The following is a 20,704-nucleotide window of genomic DNA, read 5'->3' as shown; positions in this document are numbered from 1 at the left end:
TTGCGGAGCACAGGCTCCAGACGCACAGGCTCAGTAGTTGTGGCTCATGGGCCTAGTTGCTCCGCGGCATGTGGGATCTTCCCAGACCAGGGCTCGAACCCGTGTCCCCTGCATTGGCAGGCAGATTCTCAACCACTGCGCCACCAGGGAAGCCCCCAGTTATTGTTAATAGTAATACACAGATGCATCTTCCTTGTAAAAGACTGAAACACTCTGTCTAGAAATATGCAGAATGAAATGTGAAATTTATGACACCAGCCCCCTCCTCTTTTAGCTTCCACTCTTACGATGAAATGGCTTTCTCAATTTGATGTGCATCTTTTATGTGTATTTATTATTTTGCATTTTTTCCACTTAACTGTGTATCTTGGAATCTTTTTATGTCACTGCATACAAGTTTTCCCTTATTAATATTCTAGAAGGTGGGTGAAGTATATAAAATTCATTCATCTAGCTTCCTATTGACTGACATTTAAGTGGCTTCATATATTTTGCTACAGTAAACATTCTTGTATGCTGATCATATATATGCAAGTATTTCTTTAGTTTTACTACAGGTAGAATTGTTCATACAGAAAGTTGTATGCATTTTAATTTGTAGTGGATCCTGACAAATTGCCCTCAAAAATTTTTTTGCCATTGTACACATGGGGCTGCCTGTCTCTGCATTAGTTATTGTCATTCTTATAAAATTTTTGCCAGTATGAAATCATTTGCTTCACGTGCATTTCCTGATTGGAAGGCTGGGGGAGCCTTTCCCTGAATCTTTTTCATTTCTTTGAATTGTGGAGTTGGGGAGGGGCTGCCTTTTTTTCTTACTGAATAGTAATAGGACTTATTCATCTATTTTGGATATTCTTGGTGTGTATTATATATGCAGCATATATTTTCTTTGTTGGTCATGTTTTTTTTAAACTTCATTTATAGCATCTGCTTTGTCAAATTTGTCAGCCATTATATATCTAGTTTCTTTTGGGTTTTGTAACTTGTTTTGAAACACTCTTCCTACCCAACTATTTATAAAACATAATTTTCTATACTTTCTTTTAAATGGTTTATTTAGAATTTAAAATTTTTTATTTTAAATTTTTTCTTATTCTCATTTCTAATATTGTATAATTTCCTCAGGTACTGCCAGGGAGCATAAATCTGAAGATTTTATTGTACTGTGTATCTGAGATGTATTGTCAGCTCCATCTCCTTTTTAAGCTGCCTTCATTTCCTTGGCAGAAGGTTTAAGGATTTCTGAAAATGTAAAGAGCTTTTCTATGAAGATTATCATTTAGATATGCAAATAACTCCTTTTTAAATGTGGTTTTTAACCATGCTTAGATCTAGCACAGAAGCAGTAGGTTGATCATGCTTTGATCAAGGAGGGATGATGATAGAAAATAATGTCAATTTCATTTAGATTCAGATCTTAACAAATAATAGTTATAAAAAACAAATGCTAAGAAAATCATCAGCACTGGGAATTTAAATTGATAAAACCAGTAATGAGAAAAGGACATCCCTAGAGTTTTTGATGCTGTCATTTCTTGTAGAAGAGAAAGAATTCTGTTTAAGCTAAGAAGAATTGAGCCTTGAGAATGAAAGAAGAGAACCTCTCTCCATCAAAGTGTTAAAGTGTGTCTTTGCATCATGCAAAAGCCCGAGGTCTGCTGTGGCCAGAAGTAAAGACAGCAGATCTGGAACAGGACTTCTTATTGGGAGAGCAGCTATAGGCTTGAAGTATTGATATATGGGACTTTGGAGTTGTGACTAAGCTAAAGAATTACTGGGAAATAACATTGGTATACTTTCATTCATGATGTTTTGCAACCTTTTATAAAATGATGGATAGATCAATGGCATAATTTTGGTGGAATTGTCCTGAAAAGAATCTTGCTTTTAACAAAATGGGGTAGGGGTGGGCGTGGCTATGCCTCAGAGATGTTCAGTTTCTTCCTCTACGTCCGTGGTCCCACAGAAACAGGGCACACAGACCAATAGGTGAACCGGAAATGGACATCAGCTGTACCTGTGCTCATGGGAACGTGATGCTTCTGTGGGAATATTTGGGAAGAGTTTTCAACCAAAACAGGAGCAGGGACTCCCATCTCTTACCCACTGCACTTCCAACCTCCTGTCCCAGTGATGTTGGCCGAGACCACTGTGGGTGAAGGTCCTGTCAAGTGGGCAGGGGCTGTTGTTACTGGGATGAGGCCAAGGGGCCCCAGGTGATGAGGGGTGAGGCTCACGGGGGGCCTGAAGGGTGGTGATGGCAGCAGGTCTGACCCCCTCTCACCCAGCTCCCTGGTCACAGCTGGACATTGTCTTTCAGTTTTCAGGAGCTAGTCTTCTCACTGATCCCGACTATTTCTTCCAGCCAGTTTTCCTTCTTCTGTAATGAAAGAAATCTTACAGCTTTCCCCCTGTTGTTTTCACTTTATTGTATTACAGAGCTATTTCCCGGCAATAGCGGGGAAATTGCCTAGATCCCCTTTTTCCTTTTCCTCCCATCTTTTTTTCCCACAAAACTCCACCACTTCATCTTTTCTTTTCCCTCCCTCCTTTCCCTTCCCCCCTTCCTCCTTTCATCCTTCTGTTCCTTCCTTCCTTTCTTCTTTTTCTCTCTCTCTTTCTTTTTTTAGATAGAGCCTTTTGCCAAGTGTTTCCCAGTCTTCTTCTAAAATTCACACCTGACCTTTATTAATAAGTGCAGAAGTCTCATCCTTATCCTAAATTCCGACCTCCTCGGAAACCATCCTGAGTACCCTTCCTCCACTCTCTAGAATCACTGATGTGCAGAGTGTGAATTACATCTTTTGTGTATCCCCACTACTGAAGATTTGGCCAAGCCTCAGGTTTTCCTTTTTGTTAACTTATTTTTTATAAGTTAGTATTTTGTTTTCCGAGTGTGAAATTATAATATTGAACATGCTTTTGCAAACTGCATCTTCTCCCCACCCCTGCACTTAGTAGCTCTGTGATCCCAGGCAAATGTTTAAGCTTCAGGTGCCTCGGGTCCTTCTGTGAGTGGCATGATCCTATTATGGTTGTGTGAGGGTGCCATGCCGTCTGTGTTACATGCGTGTAGGTGAAAACAGTACCTGGCACATAGCAAGCGCTCCGTGAGTGTTTGCTATTATTATTACCCTCTTTCAGGGAGATAGGTAGGCTTAGGCTTTTTGGTAGTGGAGGTCAAGGCTCTGAAACAGACAATTGGAAAGGGAGAGCAAGTGAAGGATACTTTAAACTTTTGCAGAAGTTGATATAATTGTCATTTGCAGTCTATTTAGAGTAGAGTTAGAAATCATACTTGAATGTTTCAAAGCACATTCAAAGCCACTGTTAACCTGGCATTGTCTCTTCCCTCGGCATGATCAAATTGGCTGATTCCCTGATGCCAAAAATAAGTAGTGATCATTTCCTATTTGTTGTTTGTGGAGTTACTGTTTGTACAGTTACTGTTCGGCCAGGTCTGTTTGTCTAAAGTCTCAGGCAAACAGAGTTGTGCTGGGGACACGTGGTCTGGTGCTTCTTTAGAGCAAGGATTCTCATTTCCTGACATTTTTCTTCATGCTTGAAAGTGAAGCCCTTATAAGTCTGGAGACTCCTTGTTTTTCCTGCATTATTAGATTGGGGGCTCTGTTATTTGATGACACAGAAGAGAAGTGGGTTTTAGAATCAGATTTCAGATCCCACTTAGGCTGTGAAATCTCAGGCTCGTATCTTAATCTCCCCAAACCTTGTTTGTTACATCTTTAAAATGAAGATGTACCATCCAGCCCAAAGAATCGTTGTGAGATTCATGTGGAAATGTGTGAAGGTGCAGAAAGAAATACCTGATAGTGGTGTTTCCCCTGAAGGGGGTGTGTCTAGCCTATAAAGTTGGGCTTCCTAAACCACCTTCATAGCACACAAATCAGGGATGAGTGGAACTGGTTGAGCTGGTGGTTGTTTTGTTTTTTTATCCCAGGGGAATCCTGCCTGGGGTGTTAAGAGGAGGGAATGTGATGAGCTGGTGCAGCAGTGAAATCTAACATCCGATTGGTTTGCCTCGTGGCAAAAAAGTTAGGCAGTCAAAACTCTCTTTTTCAGGGACTTCATTCGAACAGCTTTCAGCATCAAAGGAGAAAGAGATGATTTAGTTTCTTTTTAGTTAAGTGTTGTCTGCGTCCCCTGCAAAACAGTGGCGGAGGCTGGACTTGCTCATGTTTGTTTAAAAGGGGGAGTGGACTGGTTGTCAGCTTGTGAGTGGGAGTGTCTAGTCAGTGTTTTCCTTTCTACCTAGAAACTTACCAGGACTCTGACACATGAGCTCTGATATGGAGAGTTTAGGGAGCTGCCGGACCGATTTCCCGCGGAAGGATGGGGCAGGTCCTGAAAGATGATGGCGACTGGCACGCGAGGCTGGTGGGGCTGATGTGCTGCATGGGTCAGTAGCCTACCTGCCATCTCACTTTCGTGCTGCAGGATTGGAGAGGGAAGTTGCAGGACCTCAGTGGGTTCGCACAGCGGGGCTTTAGCAGACCGTGGGGCACCTTCTGGAAATCTGGACAGGCTCCCGTGACAACTCCTGAGGCTCCCTGGACAGGACTTCCCCCTGTTGTTGGGCATAGGATATGCGTTGAAATAATCTTAATAGTTATTTGGTGTGTGATATGAAGCGGGTTTAGCTTTGATTGAATTTTACTGAAGACCAGTCAGTGTAAGTTGTAATAATTGGTGCTCCTTTTGTACTTTTTTATTTGTTTTTTTTCAAATTCTGTTATTGTTTGCATTCTGTGTCCTTATAGAATGTTCAACCATGTTGTACTTTACGAGTTGATCGTAAATGTATTATTTTCATTTAAAACGTACTCTCTAAATGAAATAATTTTCCAATAGAGGGATGTTATAAAACTTCATTCAGAAAAATAGATGGATAGCCTGTAAAACCAGTAGGATCAGTTAAAAACTCAGGAGTGATTTTTCCTTTTTGTTGTCTTAGCAGCGTTGCCCTAAATATAAATCTCAGTGTTAGACAACCCTCACTGAAGTGAAATAAAGAACCATTACGAGACTTGGAAAATTAGATGGTGTCATCAGGAATACTCCCTTTTGAAATAATGTGTATGGAAAGTGGTAAATCACAGTCTCCCCAGACTTAAAGTATTCCCGGATTGTAAGTTGGTTTCCTGAAGAAAGTTGAGCCCCTAATGTCCACATTAACTTTTTCCTCATTCTTGTAGCATCGTGGGAACCTTCACGTGTTAAAGAACCTCCCTTGGCGTACTTGAAGGGGAATCATCTAGGTTTATTGAAGTTTAAAAGAAAAGATTAGGTTGTTACTGTTAGAAAACAGTATCAGAATCTATGAATCACGTGTTATTTAGTTCACTTTAGTCTTTGTACCTTAGCCAGTACTTTAGCTGTGGATCATAATCCCCAGGTATTACCTCAGTATTAACCTGCTAAACGTTTAGCTCCCACCTTACATTTTCAGCAGTGCTTTTGAAAAGCTGCTAGCAACAACCACAACAAAACCTCGGTGATCAAAAAAGCCATTTTATGGTTGTATAATTTAAGTGAGTTTCTCATTATTTGATCCTTCGATTGAATCATCTTTCTTGATCTACCACATGGCTAAAAAATTAACCATTAAGAGATTAGTTTTTAAGAAGGTGTGTTCTATTCTTCGTGTTCCTTAAAATATAGGACCGGTTTTTATTAATTTAGAAAGAAGTAAATATATATATATATATTTTTTAAAAGGACAAATCAGAATTTAATAATCATCAAATATTAGATAATTAGATTGCTTCTAATTTTTCCATCATAAATTATGCAATTAACATATCAATGCATATGGCTTTTCACAACCCAAAGAGATATATTTTATTTTTTAAAATTTATTTTTAATTGAAGTATAGTTGATTTACAGTGTGTTAATTTCTGCTGTACAGCAGAGTGATTCAGTTATACATATATATACATTCTTTTTTAAAAATAAATATATTTTATTAACCATTATGTACCAAGAGGAGTTTGTATAATACACATCATATGTTAAATTTAATGAGACAGAGTAAATTTGTTAGAGTTCATATTATTATGCGATGATTCAATAAATTAATACAATTTTGGTAGATAGTTATAGGAATGCTTTTCATCTCATATTTTGTAACAATATGGAAGCTGTCTATTCTTGAACAAGGAGTTTTAATTAATAGTACATTTTGTTTTTTACTTGACGATTTAACATTAGGGTCCTAGGTTATTAATTGGATGGTATTAATGTGCATATTGCCTAGGAAGTACTCTTTTTTTTCCCTCACTCTGTTTTCTTTGCTGGAGGTTAGAAAAGCACTGCCGAAATGTGATAGGAGCCCTAGACTTTGTTGAGGAGGTTCCCTTGTTTGCACTCTGTTGTCCAAAGTCCACAGCTGTCAGGAAGGCCTAGCTCCCCAGCACTGTCTGTGATTGGGGTGTGCTCAGTACTTCCTTTTGAAAGGAAAGGTGGCAGGATCTTGGGGTAGTGGAAGCAATTATGGGGGGAATCACGACACTTGAGTTCTAACTAAGCCTCTCTCAATCTGAAATTATGAGATCAGGGTTTCTTTTTTAAAATTAATTTATTTTTATCAAATTATAGTTGATTTACAGTGTTGGGTAATCACAACACAGTTTTTTATATGTAGAGCTGAATCACTGTGCTGCACACCTGAAAGAAACTGAATCACTGTGCTGTACACCTGAAACTAACACAACATTGTAAATGTATTGGGTTGGCCAAAAGTTCGTTCGGGTTTTTCCATAACATCCTACGGAAAACCTGAACGAACGTTTTGGCCAACCCAATATTATATCTATTCTTTTTCAGATCCTGTCCCACATAGGTTATTACAGAATATTGAGTAGAGATACAGTAGGTTCTTGTTGTTTATCTATTTTATATATAGTAGTGTGTATGTGTTACTCCCAAATTCCTAATTTATCTCGACCCCCCCCCAACCTTTCCCCTTTGGTAACCATAAGTTTGTTTTCTATGTCTGTGAGTTTATGTCTGTTTTGTAAATAAGTTCATTTGTATCATTTTTTTAGATTCCACATATAAGCTATATATGATATTTGTCCTTCTCTGTCTGACTTACTGTACTTAATATGATAATCTCCAGGTCCATCCGTGTGGCTGCAAATGGCATTATTTCATTCTTTTTTATGGCTGAGTAGTATTCATTATATATGTGTATCACATCTTCTTTATCCATTCATCTGTCAATAGACATTTAGGTTGCTTCCATGTTGGCTACTGTAAACAGTGGTGCTATGAACATAGGGGTGCATGTATCTTTTTCAATTATAGTATTCTCTGGATATATGTCCGGGAGTGGGATTGCTGGATCATATGGTAGCTCAATTTTTAGTTTTTTAAGGAACCTCCATACTGTTCTGCATAGTGGCTGCACCATTTTAAATTCCCTAATTACTAGGGAAATGCAAATCAAAACTACCGTGAGGTATCATCTCACACCAGTCAGAACGGCCATCATCAAAAAGTCTACAAATAATAAATGCTGGAGAGGGTGTGGAGGGTTTCTTTTTGATGGAGAAGTCTGCACCAGGGCTGGCTTCTGTCTTGCTAATTAATCTCCTTGCCCTCCTTCCAGCCCCACTTGCCTGCCCTGGGCAGGGGTGGCCTTTCTCTCCTTTGTACTGCTTGTGTGGTGAGTGCCACATCCTTTGCTCAGCTGGCGTGCTTGTCACACTGCCTTCCTGTCAGGTGCCCTCTCTAGGTGACAGCTCCAGAGAACAAGGGCCAGTGCTCTATCTGTCCAGTCTGGGGGGCCCAGCACTACATAGCACTGGGCTCATCCAAGGATCTGATGGATGCTGGGATGAGTGAGGGAGGGAAGCTGGGACTAGTAGATTGCTTCTCTTTCTTTGTTCTTACCTTATGTACTAATTATTTAGGTTCATTCTGACCTCTTTAGGAATAGCAAGGCTGAAAGACATTTATGACATCATTATTACTTTAAGAGATACAGTAATATATACACTGTGTCTAAGTATATAAGGAATTATATCTTGTTATCCTGAGTAGGATTGTCCTTTGGGAAACATAATTAATTCACATCATGGGCATTTGTTTGTTGAGTGTATAGAAGCATCATGGCATCTACTGTGGGTAGACAAAGATGACTGAGGTCGAGATCATGCCCCAGAGGGGCCAACAGGGGAATTCATAAATATTTTGTGGATGATAATGTTGGTTAACAATTATTGATAAAATTGTTCTTGGCGGAGAAGTTATATGCAAAGTGCCTGGGGATTTTATGTTGGGGATCAGGCAAGTTTAATAATTTCAGCATAAATTCTGAGCATTTATATTCAGATTTAGCAAACTTCTGTCTTCTTGGTCAGCTTCTCCAATTTTTAATACCCAAAGTGAGGTCAAGAATGAGACTAGAGGTTTGGGCATTGAAAAGGAATGTGTTATTGGCGGTACCAAATGCAAGGCCCAGTTTAGGTGCCTTTTGGGTTCTCCCTGATGGTGATGGGAAGTGGGAAGGGTTTCAAGGGGATACTTTGGAGAAGAAATGCTTGTGAAATACAAGGGAAATTACAGGGTCCCTCCCCTGCCCTTTCATGTTGGCATTAAAGGGTAGGAGAGCTCTAAGTAATATGCCATCACTGGGTAGCTTTGCAAAGAATCAAATCTGAACAAACCTTTGGATTGCTTTACTAAAATTTATTTATCCATTTTTTTTTTGTTTGTTTTGTTTTTTTGTTTTTTGTTTTGTTTTTTTATACTGCAGGTTCTTATTAGGCATCAATTTTATACACATCAGTGTATACATGTCAATCCCAATCGCCCAATTCAGCACACCACCATCCCCACCCCACCGCAGTTTTCCCCCCTTGGGGTCCATATGTCCATTCTCTACATCTGTGTCTCAACTTCTGCCCTGCAAACTGTCTCATCTGTACCATTTTTCTAGGTTCCACATACATGCATTAATATACGATATTTGTTTTTCTCTTTCTGACTTACTTCACTCTGTATGACAGTCTCTAGATCCATCCACGTCTCAACAAATGACTCAATTTCGTTCCTTTTTATGGCTGAGTAATATTCCATTGTATATATGTACCACAACTTCTTTATCCATTCGTCTGTTGATGGGCATTTAGGTTGCTTCCATGACCTGGCTATTGTAAATAGTGCTGCAATGAACATTCGGGTGCATGTGTCTTTTTGAATTACGGTTTTCTCTGGGTATATGCCCAGTAGTGGGATTGCTGGGTCATATGGTAATTCTATTTTTAGTTTTTTAAGGAACCTCCATATTGTTCTCCATAGTGGCTGTATCAATTTACATTCCCACCAACAGTGCAAGAGGGTTCCCTTTTCTCCACACCCTCTCCAGCATTTGTTGTTTGTAGATTTTCTGATGATGCCCATTCTAACAGGAGTGAGGTGATACCTCATTGTAGTTTTGATTTGCATTTCTCTAATAATTAGTGATGTTGAGCATCTTTTCATGTGCTTCGTGGCTGTCTGTACGTCTTCTTTGGAGAAATGTCTATTTAGGTCTTCTGCCCATTTTTGGATTGGGGTGTTTGTTTCTTTAATATTGAGCTGAATGAGCTGTTTATATATTTTGGAGATTAATCCTTTGTCCGTTGATTCATTTGCAAATATTTTCTCCCATTCTGAGGGTTGTCTTTTCGTCTTGTTTATGGTTTCCTTTGCTGTGCAAAAGCTTTGAAGTTTCATTAGGTCCCATTTGTTTATTTTTGTTTTTATTTCCATTACTCTAGGAGGTGGATCAAGAAAGATCTTGCTGTGATTTATGTCAAAGAATGTTCTTCCTATGTTTTCCTCTAAGAGTTTTATAGTGTCCAGTCTTATATTTAGGTCTCTAATCCATTTTGAGTTTATTTTTGTGTATGGTGTTAGGGAGTATTCTAATTTCATTCTTTTACATGTAGCTGTCCAGTTTTCCCAGCACCACTTATTGAAGAGACTGTCTTTTCTCCATTGTATATCTTTGCCTCCTTTGTCATAGATTAGTTAACCATAGGTGCGTGGGTTAATCTCTGGGCTTTCTATCTTGTTCCATTGATCTATGTTTCTGTTTTTGTGCCAGTACCATATTGTCTTGATTACTGTAGCTTTGTAGTAGAGTCTGAAGTCAGGGAGTCTGATTCCTCCAGCTCCATTTTTTTGCCTCAAGACTGCTTTGGCTATTCGGGGTCTTTTGTGTCTCCATACAAATTTTAAGATGATTTGTTCTAGCTCTGTAAAAAATGCCATTGGTAATTTGATAGGGATTGCATTGAATCTGTAGATTGCTTTGGGTAGTATACTCATTTTCACAATGTTGATTCTTCCAATCCAAGAACATGGTATATCTCTTCATCTGTTGGTATCATCTTTAATTTCTTTCATCAGTGTCTTATAGTTTTCTGCATACAGGTCTTTTGTCTCCCTAGGTAGGTTTATTCCTAGGTATTTTATTGTTTTTGTTGCAATGGTAAATGGGAGTGTTTCCTTAATTTCTCTTTCAGATTTTTCATCATTAGTGTATAGGAATGCAAGAGATTTCTGTGCATTAATTTTGTATCCTGCAACTTTACCATATTCATTGATTAGCTCTAGCAGTTTTCTGGTGGCAGTTTTAGGATTCTCTATGTATAGTATCATGTCATCCGCAAACAGTGACAGTTTTACTTCTTCTTTTCCAATTTGGATTCCTTTTATTTCTTTTTCTTCTCTGATTGCCGTGGCTAGGACTTCCAGAACTATGTTGAATAATAGTGGTGAGAGTGGACATCCTTGTCTCATTCCTGATCTTAGAGGAAATGCTTTCAGTTTTTCACCATTGAGAATGATGTGTGCTGTGGGTTTGTCATATATGGCCTTTATTATGTTGAGGTAGGTTCCCTCTATGCCCACTTTCTGGAGAGTTTTTATCAGAAATGGGTGTTGAATTTTGTCAGAAACTTTTTCTGCATCTATTGAGATGATCATATGGTTTTTATTCTTCAATTTGTTAATATGGTGTATCACATTGATTGATTTGCGTATATTGAAGAATCCTTGCATCCCTGGGATAAATCCCACTTGATCGTGGTGTATGATCCTTTTAATGTGTTGTTGGATTCTGTTTGCTAGTATTTTGTTGAGGATTTTTGCATCTATATTCATCAGTGATATTGGTCTGTAATTTTCTTTTTTTGTCATATCTTTGTCTGGTTTTGGTATCAGGGTGATGGTGGCCTCATAGAATGAGTTTGGGGGTGTTCCTTCCTCTGCAATTTTTTGGAAGAGTTTGAGAAGGATGGGTGTTAGCTCTTCTCTAAATGTTTGATAGAATTCACCTGTGAAGCCATCTGGTCCTGGACTTTTGTTTGTTGGAAGATTGTTAATCACAGTTTCAATTTCATTACTTGTGATTGGTCTGTTCATATTTTCTGTTTCTTCCTGGTTCAGTCTTGGAAGGTTATACCTTTCTAAGAATTTGTCCATTTCTTCCAGGTTGTCCATTTTATTGGCATAAAGTTGCTTGTAGTACTCTCTTAGGATGCTTTGTATTTCTGCGGTGTCTGTTGTAACTTCTCCTTTTTCATTTCTGATTTTATTGATTTGAGTCCTCTCCCTCTTTTTCTTGATGAGTCTGGCTAATGGCTTATCAATTTTGCTTATCTTCTCAAAGAACCAACTTTTAGTTTTATTGATCTTTGCTATTGTTTTCTTTGTTTCTATTTCATTTATTTCTGCTCTGATCTTTATGATTTCTTTCCTTCTACTAACTTTGGGTTTTGTTTGTTCTTCTTTCTCTAGTTTCTTTAGGTGTAAGGTTAGATTGTTTACTTGAGATTTTTCTTGTTTCTTTAGGTAGGCTTGTATAGCTATAAACTTCCCTCTTAGAACTGCTTTTGCTGCATCCCATAGGTTTTGGGTCGTCGTGTTTTCATTGTCATTTGTCTCTAGGTATTTTTTGATTTCCTCTTTGATTTCTTCAGTGATCTCTTGGTTATTTAGTAACGTATTGTTTAGCCTCCATGTGTTTGTCTTTTTTATGTTTTTTTCCCTGTAATTCATTTCTAATCTCATAGCGTTGTGGTCAGAAAAGATGCTTGGTATGATTTCAATTTTCTTAAATTTACTGAGGCTTGATTTGTGACCCAAGATGTGATCTGTCCTGGAGAATGTTCTGTGCGCACTTGAGAAGAACGTGTAATCTGCTGTTTTTGGATGGAATGTCCTATATATATCAATTAAATCTATCTGGTCTATTGTGTCATTTAAAGCTTCTGTTTCCTTATTTATTTTCATTTTGGATGATCTGTCCATTGGTGTAAGTGAGGTGTTAAAGTCCCCCACTATGATTGTGTTACTGTCGATTTCCTCTTTTATAGCTGTTAGCAGTTGCCTTATGTATTGAGGTGCTCCTATGTTGGGTGCACATATATTTATAATTGTTATATCTTCTTCTTGGATTGATCCCTGGATCATTATGTAGTGTCCTTACTTGTCTCTTGTAACATTCTTTATTTTAAAGTCTATTTTATCTGATATGAGTATAGCTACTCCAGCTTTCTTTTGATTTCCATTTGCATGGAATATCTTTTTCCATCCCCTCACTTTCAGTCTGTATGTGTCCCTAGGTCTAAAATGGGTCTCTTGTAGACAGCATATATATGGGTCTTGTTTTTGTATCCATTCGGCCAGTCTATGTCTTTTGGTTGGGGCATTTAATCCATTCACGTTTAAGGTAATTATCGATATGTATGTTCCTATGACCATTTTCTTAATTGTTTTGGGTTTGTTTTTGTAGGTCCTTTTCTTCTCTTGTGTTTCCCACTTAGAGAAGTTCCTTTAGCATTTGTTGTAGAGCTGGTTTGGTGGTGCTGAATTCTCTTAGCTTTTGCTTGTCTGTAAAGCTTTTGATTTCTCCATCAAATCTAAATGAGATCCTTGCTGGGTAGAGTAATCTTGGTTGTAGGTTCTTCCCTTTCATCACTTTAAGTATATCATGCCACTCCCTTCTGGTTTGCAGAGTTTCTGCTGAGAAATCAGCTGTTAACCTTATGGGAGTTCCCTTGTATGTTATTTGTCGTTTTTCCCTTGCTGCTTTCAATAATTTTTCTTTGTCTTTAATTTTTGCCACTTTGATTACTATGTGTCTCGGCGTGTTTCTCCTTGGGTTTATCCTGTATGGGACTCTCTGTGCTTCCTGGACTTGGGTGGCTATTTCCTTTCCCATGTTAGGGAAGTTTTCGACTATAATCTCTTCAAATATTTTCTCTGGTCCTTTCTCTCTCTCTTCTCCTTCTGGGACCCCTATAATGCGAATGTTGTTGCGTTTAATGTTGTCCCAGAGGTCTCTTAGGCTGTCTTCATTTCTTTTCATTCTTTTTTCTTTAGTCTGTTCCGCAGCAGTGAATTCCACCATTCTGTCTTCCAGGTCACTTATCCGTTCTTCTGCCTCAGTTATTCTGCTATTGATTCCTTCTAGTGTAGTTTTCATTTCAGTTATTGTATTCGTCATCTCTGTTTGTTCTTTAATTCTTCTAGGTCTTTGTTAATCATTTCTTGCCTCTTCTCAATCTTTGCCTCCATTCTTATTCCGAGGTCCTGGATCATCTTCACTATCATTATTCTGAATTCTTTTTCTGGAAGGTTGCCTATCTCCACTTCATTTAGTTGTTTTTCTGGGGTTTTTTCTTGTTCCTTCATCTGGTACATAGCCCTCTGCCTTTTCATCTTCTCTATCTTTCTGTAACTGTGGTTTTTGGTCCACAGGCTGCAGGATTGTAGTTTTTCTTGCTTCTGCTGTCTGCCCTCTCTGTTTATCCATTTTTTAAAATCATTGAACATTTATGTTTTTTCCTAAACTTTTATTTTGAAATAATAACACTGATTTATGTTCTCATAGATACATTTTGTGCACAACCATGATGATAGTTTTAAGATAAATTTTAGAAGTGGACTTACTGGGAAAGGGTATTAAATATAATAATACCCTTTATTATTATAAAGGGTATAAAATATAATTAAATATATTTTTAAGGCTTTTGATATTTATTGGCAAATTGTTGTAGAGCAGCACTGTCCAGTAGAAATTTTTGTGACAGTGGGAATATTCTGTATCTGTACCCTGTCCACCGTTAGTCAGTGCACACTTGAATTGTGACTGGTGTTACCAAGGAACTGAATTGTTAATTTTATTTTATTTTGATTAATTTTGGTTTGAAGTTAAATAGCCACATCTGTGACTAAGGGCTGCAGTATTGACAGTGCAGGTCTAGGAGATTTCAAACAAATTACATTTCCACTATCTATCTATCTATCTATATATATATATATATATATGCATATCCACAGATATATATATAAATGTATCTGTTCCCTGTGCCCTCGTCAACATGAATTTTTTTTTCATAAAATCTTGACAACTTGATAGGTGAAAAAGCTTATTTTTATTCTATATTATTATTTGTTAGTGAGGTTGAGTACCTGTGGACATTTACTTTTTTTCATTTTTAAAATTAATTTCATTTCATAAATTTTTAATTATTTTCATTGCCTGCTTTTGCCCAGTTATACATTGATGTTCATCTTATCTTTTTTATTTTTTTTGTATTAATATTAGTAATCTGTGTCTCATTTTACAGATATTTTTCCCAGTTGACATATTTAAGTATTTTTGTTTATGTTTAAATTAGTGTAAAGCACGTAAATACTTTTCATGAATAGGACAAGCATTTCCTTTTTTTCTTCTTTTTTAAAAATTTTATTGGAGCATAGTTGATTTACAATATTGTGTTAGTTTCAGGTGTACAGCAAAGTGATTCAGTTATACATAGACATATATTCATTTTTTCTCACATTCTTTTCCCACATAGGTTATTACAGAATATTGAGTAGAGTTCCCTTTGCTATACAATAGGTCCTTGCTGGTTATCTGTCTTATATATAGTAGTGTGTGTGTGTTAATCCCAAGCTCCTGATTTATCACCCCACACCCATGTTTCCCCTTTGGTAACCATAAGTTTGTTTTCAAGATCTGTAAGTCTGTTTCTGTTTTGTAAATAAGTTCATTTGTATATTTAAAAAATTTAGATTCCACATAAGAGTGATATCATATGATATTTGTCTTTCTCTGTCTGACTTACTTCACTTAGTATGATAATCTCTAGGTCCATCCATGTTGCTGCAAATGGCATTATTTCATTCTTTTTTATGGCCGAGTAGTACTGCATTGTATATATGTACCATGTTTTCTTTATGCATTCTTCTGTTGATGGACATTTAGGTTGTTTCCATGTCTTGGCTATTGTAAATAGTGCTGCAATGAACATTGGGGTGCATGTGTCTTTTCGAATTATGCTTTTCTTCGGACATATGCCCAGGAGTGGGATTGCTGGATCATAGCATTTTCAAAGAAACTTTCGTTCCATTTAAAGTAGTTTATGGGGCTCAGGGATGAAAAATGAGAAGAGACAGAGATGAAGAGAGCGAGGCCTGTTTGCCCCCAGGGAAAGGATGGAGATGTTGGCCAGGGGTGGGAAAAGAAAGAGGACCACGGGGAGAAAGAAGAGCCGGCCCCAGATGTAGAGAGGAGGGAGGAGGACACAGGAGAGTGGGGTTTGCTGCCTGGGAGCAGGACAGGGAGGGGGTGTGGCTTCCAGCCTCCTCTCTAGATGTTGGAGATTAGGATTGTCTTTGAAATAATAACTTGATGAACTGGAACGTTCCAGTGCTCTTCCTGCTACATCATAAGACCTCCCCTCACCCTTCTCTGCACCGTGTCTAGTAACCAGGACAGTATCACTCTCTATGGCAAGGATCTAGTGGGGCGTTTTGTTGTTACCAGATCGTTCAACACGGGGAATCTAGGAGAGAAGCAGCATGGTTCGTGATTAAACCTGTGTCCGCTTCCAGCCAGAGGATCTGAATTCAGTCCTGCCTTTTATCACAGCTTTAAGCCTTTTTCTGAATAATTGTCAACAAGTCCTTTGACCTCTCGACATCCTGGTTTCCTCTTATGTGAGATGGGAGTGACATTGCCTCCCTTCCCTCTTGTGGCCGTGAAGACCAGCTGGGCTGTAGTCTGTGGTCATGTGCTTTGGGAAGTTCATGCAGTGGCTCAGTGGAGGCTGGTGGTGGCGGTGGAGGTGAGAGGACTTCCTGGTGGTGGCGGCGGTGGGGATGATGCAGCAGAGCGTGTGGAGGGCAGTGCTGGCAAACGCCACACTGGGAAGAGGCCAATCTTTCTCACAGGTAGTCTCAAGGTGCCAAAACTTACCAAGAAAATTCAAGTGCACCAAACAGTACTTTTTGAACACCTTACTCTTCTTTATTTGCATAGTGATAATGAAAGTCTCCTATTCATAGATTTTTACCAACCTTTTATATCTTTCTTTCCCCCTTCCAGATGAACGGGACAAAGTTCAGAAGAAAACATTCACAAAATGGATAAATCAGCATCTCATGAAGGTCAGTGTCTATTTCTTTCGCATCTTGGAATTGTTTTGCAGGTTTTAATTTATTGTGCAGTACTTGATTGTATGGCTGTGAAGCACAGCTTTTCAGTATCAAGTGGGAAGTTTCAGTTCTAGAGCATTTCACATGCATTTCAGGCATCTGTTATTATTTGGTACATGGCCTGTGGGTCATGATGGGGGTGGTAGATGAGTGCCCAGTGATTGCAGTGTCTTCTGTGACATGAGTAAAACCTCTTATTATTGGACTCTAAAAAATCTCAGCAGGTTAAGAAATATGTAAATATTTACATGTTAGGGCATCGAAAAACTGCAATTCTCAGTAATGTTTTTTCCTCTCAAGATTCCAAGCAAGTTCTGGCATCAGATTTATGCAGATGGCAGAGAGTTAGGTGGGACTAAGGATGGTTTATTAAAAAAAAAAAAAAAAAAAGTGGGACTACCCTGGTGATCCAGTGGTTGAGACTTCGCCTTCCATTGCAGGGGGTGGCGGGTTCGATTCCTGGTCAGGGAGCTAAGATCCCACATGCCTTGCGGCCAAAAAACCAAAACATAAAACAGAAGCAATATTGTAACAAATTCAATAAAAGACTTTAAAAATGGTCCACATCAAAAAAAAATCTTTAAAAAAAAAGATAAAAAGGACGGATTATAGACAGAAATCTAGACAAATCAGTTTCTCTCTTGTATTTAGTATGACCAGAGATTGGTGCTTATGTGTATGTTTCTCTGTGAAGCAGTTAATAGTCGTGGTTCTTAAATTAATATTTATTTGTGTACCATGGGTCACTTTGAGAATCTGATGTGAGCTCTTCCAAAAAATACACATGTGCACAACGTTTGCATACAATTTCATGGAGTTATTGGGTCCCAATTCCAGTAAAATTATTGGATCGGTGGGACCCAATAACTCCATAAATCTCAGCTAAAGAGCCCATGGGATTTCACAATTAACTCTTAGTCACTTTTTTCCCCTTTTATGGACAGTCCTGAAGTCGGAGAGAAGGTAATATTTTAAATCTGTTGTTTGGGACTTGGAAAGAGTTTTCTCACATAGAAACATTATGTTAATGTGGTTATATTCCTAAGCTATCCTACAGATCCTATTCAAACCATCATGTAGCCTAGGGGGATGGTGCCAGTACTGTAATAGCATTTAATAACCTTCTCTAAAAGCGATTCTTATTTCAGGGAGCATGTCAGATTACCTGAGAGACGGTTTAGTCCCCTCTCTCTCATCACCCATGGACAGAATCCTTTTCCCAAATCTGTTACGTCCTTCTGGGGGGCCATGTCATCCACCCCCCAACTGAGACTCACTTCTGTAAGGATTTCCGTTACTACTGGGATTTCTGTTACTAATCCTCTGATGTGTCGGCTGGAGATAAAAGGTGGAGACCCTCTGCTTTATGATGCTCTCGTGAGGCAGTGTCTTGTGAATTCTGAGGAAGGTATCACACCAGCAGTTTACCTGCCCTCCCCCAGTCTTCTGTGTCATCCTTTGTGTCCCGTGCACACCGTGTGAGCAGGACTCTACTACAGGCTAGGGCAGAGGTGGGCTGATGTGAGGGTTGCATTGTGGAACGTTGGAGGTGAAGGCTGTGACACAGGCTGGGGCAGAGGTGGGCTGATGTGAGGGTTGCATTGTGGAACGTTGGAGCTGAAGTCTCTGACACAGGCTGGGGCAGAGGTGGGCTGATGTGAGGGTTGCATTGTGGAACGTTGGAGCTGAAGTCTCTGACACAGGCTAGGGCAGAGGTGGGCTGATGTGAGGGTTGCATTGGGGAACGTTGGAGCTGAAGTCTCTGACACAGGCTAGGGCAGAGGTGGGCTGATGTGAGGGTTGCACTGTGGAACGTTGGAGCTGAAGTCTCTGACACAGGCTAGGGCAGAGGTGGGCTGATGTGAGGGTTGCATTGTGGAACGTTGGAGCTGAAGTCTCTGACACAGGCTAGGGCAGAGGTGGGCTGATGTGAGCGTTGCATTGTGGAACGTTGGAGCTGAAGTCTCTGACACAGGCTAGGGCAGAGGTGGGCTGATGTGAGGGTTGCATTGTGGAACGTTGGAGCTGAAGTCTCTGACACAGGCTAGGGCAGAGGTGGGCTGATGTGAGGGTTGCATTGTGGAACGTTGGAGGTGAAGGCTGTGACACAGGCTGGGGCAGAGGTGGGCTGATGTGAGGGTTGCATTGTGGAACGTTGGAGCTGAAGTCTCTGACACAGGCTAGGGCAGAGGTGGGCTGATGTGAGGGTTGCATTGCGGAACGTTGGAGCTGAAGTCTCTGACACAGGCTAGGGCAGAGGTGGGCTGATGTGAGGGTTGCATTGTGGAACGTTGGAGGTGAAGTCTCTGACACAGGCTGGGGCAGAGGTGGGCTGATGTGAGGGTTGCATTGTGGAACGTTGGAGGTGAAGGCTCTGACAGGACTTCCCCATCTCTGAGGTGAGTCCAGGGGGAGCGAGGTTTTGGATGAGGAGATGCCCCTTTGGTGGCTCCTGGCCTGGCAGTCTTTGTGTCTGTGGCCATCTGGGGGTGGCACGTCGGGGACACAGAGGGCTTCCCCGTGTCTTCCGGAGTGTAAGTCACAGTGTTGGCAGTGGAGGGTAGAAACCCATGAGGATGACTCCTGTGGGAACGCAGCACTTGCACGGGACGGATGTTCCTTGGGGGACCTACTGGGTACTGGACGTGTTGGGCTGGGCCACTCACCTTACGAGCAGCTTGTAAATTGGATGAATGCGTGTAAGGAAACTGCCTTTGCTCAAAATTCAAAACACTAGTTGAGCTTTTTGAGGACAAGTCTGCATTATCCACTCCTAGGGCGCATCATGGGGCCTGGCAAGAGTGTTCTCACCATGTGTAACGCCCATGGCAAGTTTTAAATCACTTAATCCTCCAACAACCCTCCAAGGTGGTTTAATTTAGTGGTTAGGCCCGCAAAGCCGGCACAGTCAGACAGCAAGGGTTCAAATCCTGATTTACTTGGAGTATGTGACCTCTTTTTTTGATAAAATGATACATCTAGAAGATTTAAGGCTTACTTCTGCTGCAACCCAGTAAGAACTAGGAAAATAAGTATTTTATGCACAACAGCCATTAGATAGATGCCAGTCTAACTAATTAGGCTTATAATCAAATAAGCTTATTTGTTTCTTGAAGTAGGGCAGAATTTAAAATTCACTCTTATTGAAAAATTGTGCACTGAAATTTCTGACCCAAAACTCACATATGTGAGAACATAGGTTTTTGGTGTTTTTTTTTAACATTTATTCTTTTATGTCTGGAAACTAGAGCATTACCCTCAAGTGAAGAAAAATCATCAGATATCCCTAAACGTTTTGGGGCACCAGGCTGTTCAGGCTTGTGTTGTGAGTTGACCAGAGAAAGGCCAGATTTCGTGTCATCTTTTCCATGTTTCACTCATGTGATGATGAGAGGAATGTTGGATACTGTTGCTGTTGGGGGCCATTTGGTTGTAACCCAATTAGTAGGAAATATAAAGTAAGTAAATGGATTTAGATTAAAAATCTCTATATTAGAAAGAAATATTTCTTCCGTATTGATCTTCTTATATTCTTCCCTTGAAATATTGAACATATTCAGGGAGAAACAGGGACAGGAGAGAAGCAGATCCCTTACCTTTCTTGCGTTACCTTATTCCCTTGCAACGAATGAAAGTATGTTATTTGAAGTGTTTTTCATAAAATTAGATTATGTTATATAAATGTTAAGGGAAAGGGTGATCATGAGGAACAAGTCAGCAAAATGAAGGAATAATTGATGGGTAAAGAGAGAAAAAAAGTGGGAATAAAATCATTTAGATAATATTCGAGTAATTTTATGTGTGTACTCACTCTGTTTTGTCATTTTAACTGTAGACCTTCCCCTTAAACAATGGGGAGGGGAGGGGGGAAGGGGGTTAGAAGAGAAAAGAGAGAAGAAGGGGTGGAGGAGGAGGTTAAAGGGGGAAAAGAGGGGAAGGATGCCTACCTTGTGCCCTGGGCTGCCCCCCATAGCCCGGGAGTTGTATGCTGGGACCAAGCTCTGGAGACTCTGCCCTGGGCTTATTAGCTGCCTGGGCTGCTGACGCAGGCCAGAGTGTGGTCCCCATCTTTTGAAATAATACTTAAAAATTTTGCCCTTTGTAAGTGATTATTTTATGTGTTTATTGTGGTTTAATATTCTGTAATTATTTTACCCAAGTTGTGGCTCCAGGGAGATC

General features: G+C 39.6%; 1 protein-coding gene across 22 annotated transcripts in view; it reads left to right on the top strand.

Annotated features, from left to right (window-relative positions):
- Nucleotides 1-20,704, top strand: part of DST (dystonin) — a 510,328-nt gene that overhangs the window by 210,437 nt on the left and 279,187 nt on the right. For all 22 annotated transcript variants that reach the window (XM_059939019.1, XM_059939025.1, XM_059939006.1 and 19 more), the window contains one exon: nt 16,416-16,477. In XM_059939019.1, the coding sequence (XP_059795002.1) occupies nt 16,416-16,477 (62 nt within the window). The remainder of the gene's footprint in view (nt 1-16,415; nt 16,478-20,704) is intronic.

The sequence above is a fragment of the Balaenoptera ricei genome, chromosome 11 (genome assembly GCF_028023285.1).
Source record: "Balaenoptera ricei isolate mBalRic1 chromosome 11, mBalRic1.hap2, whole genome shotgun sequence".
Taxonomy (NCBI): domain Eukaryota; kingdom Metazoa; phylum Chordata; class Mammalia; order Artiodactyla; family Balaenopteridae; genus Balaenoptera; species Balaenoptera ricei.
The sequence above is the reverse complement of the archived record's forward strand: the minus strand, read 5'-3'. Positions and strand labels throughout refer to the sequence as shown.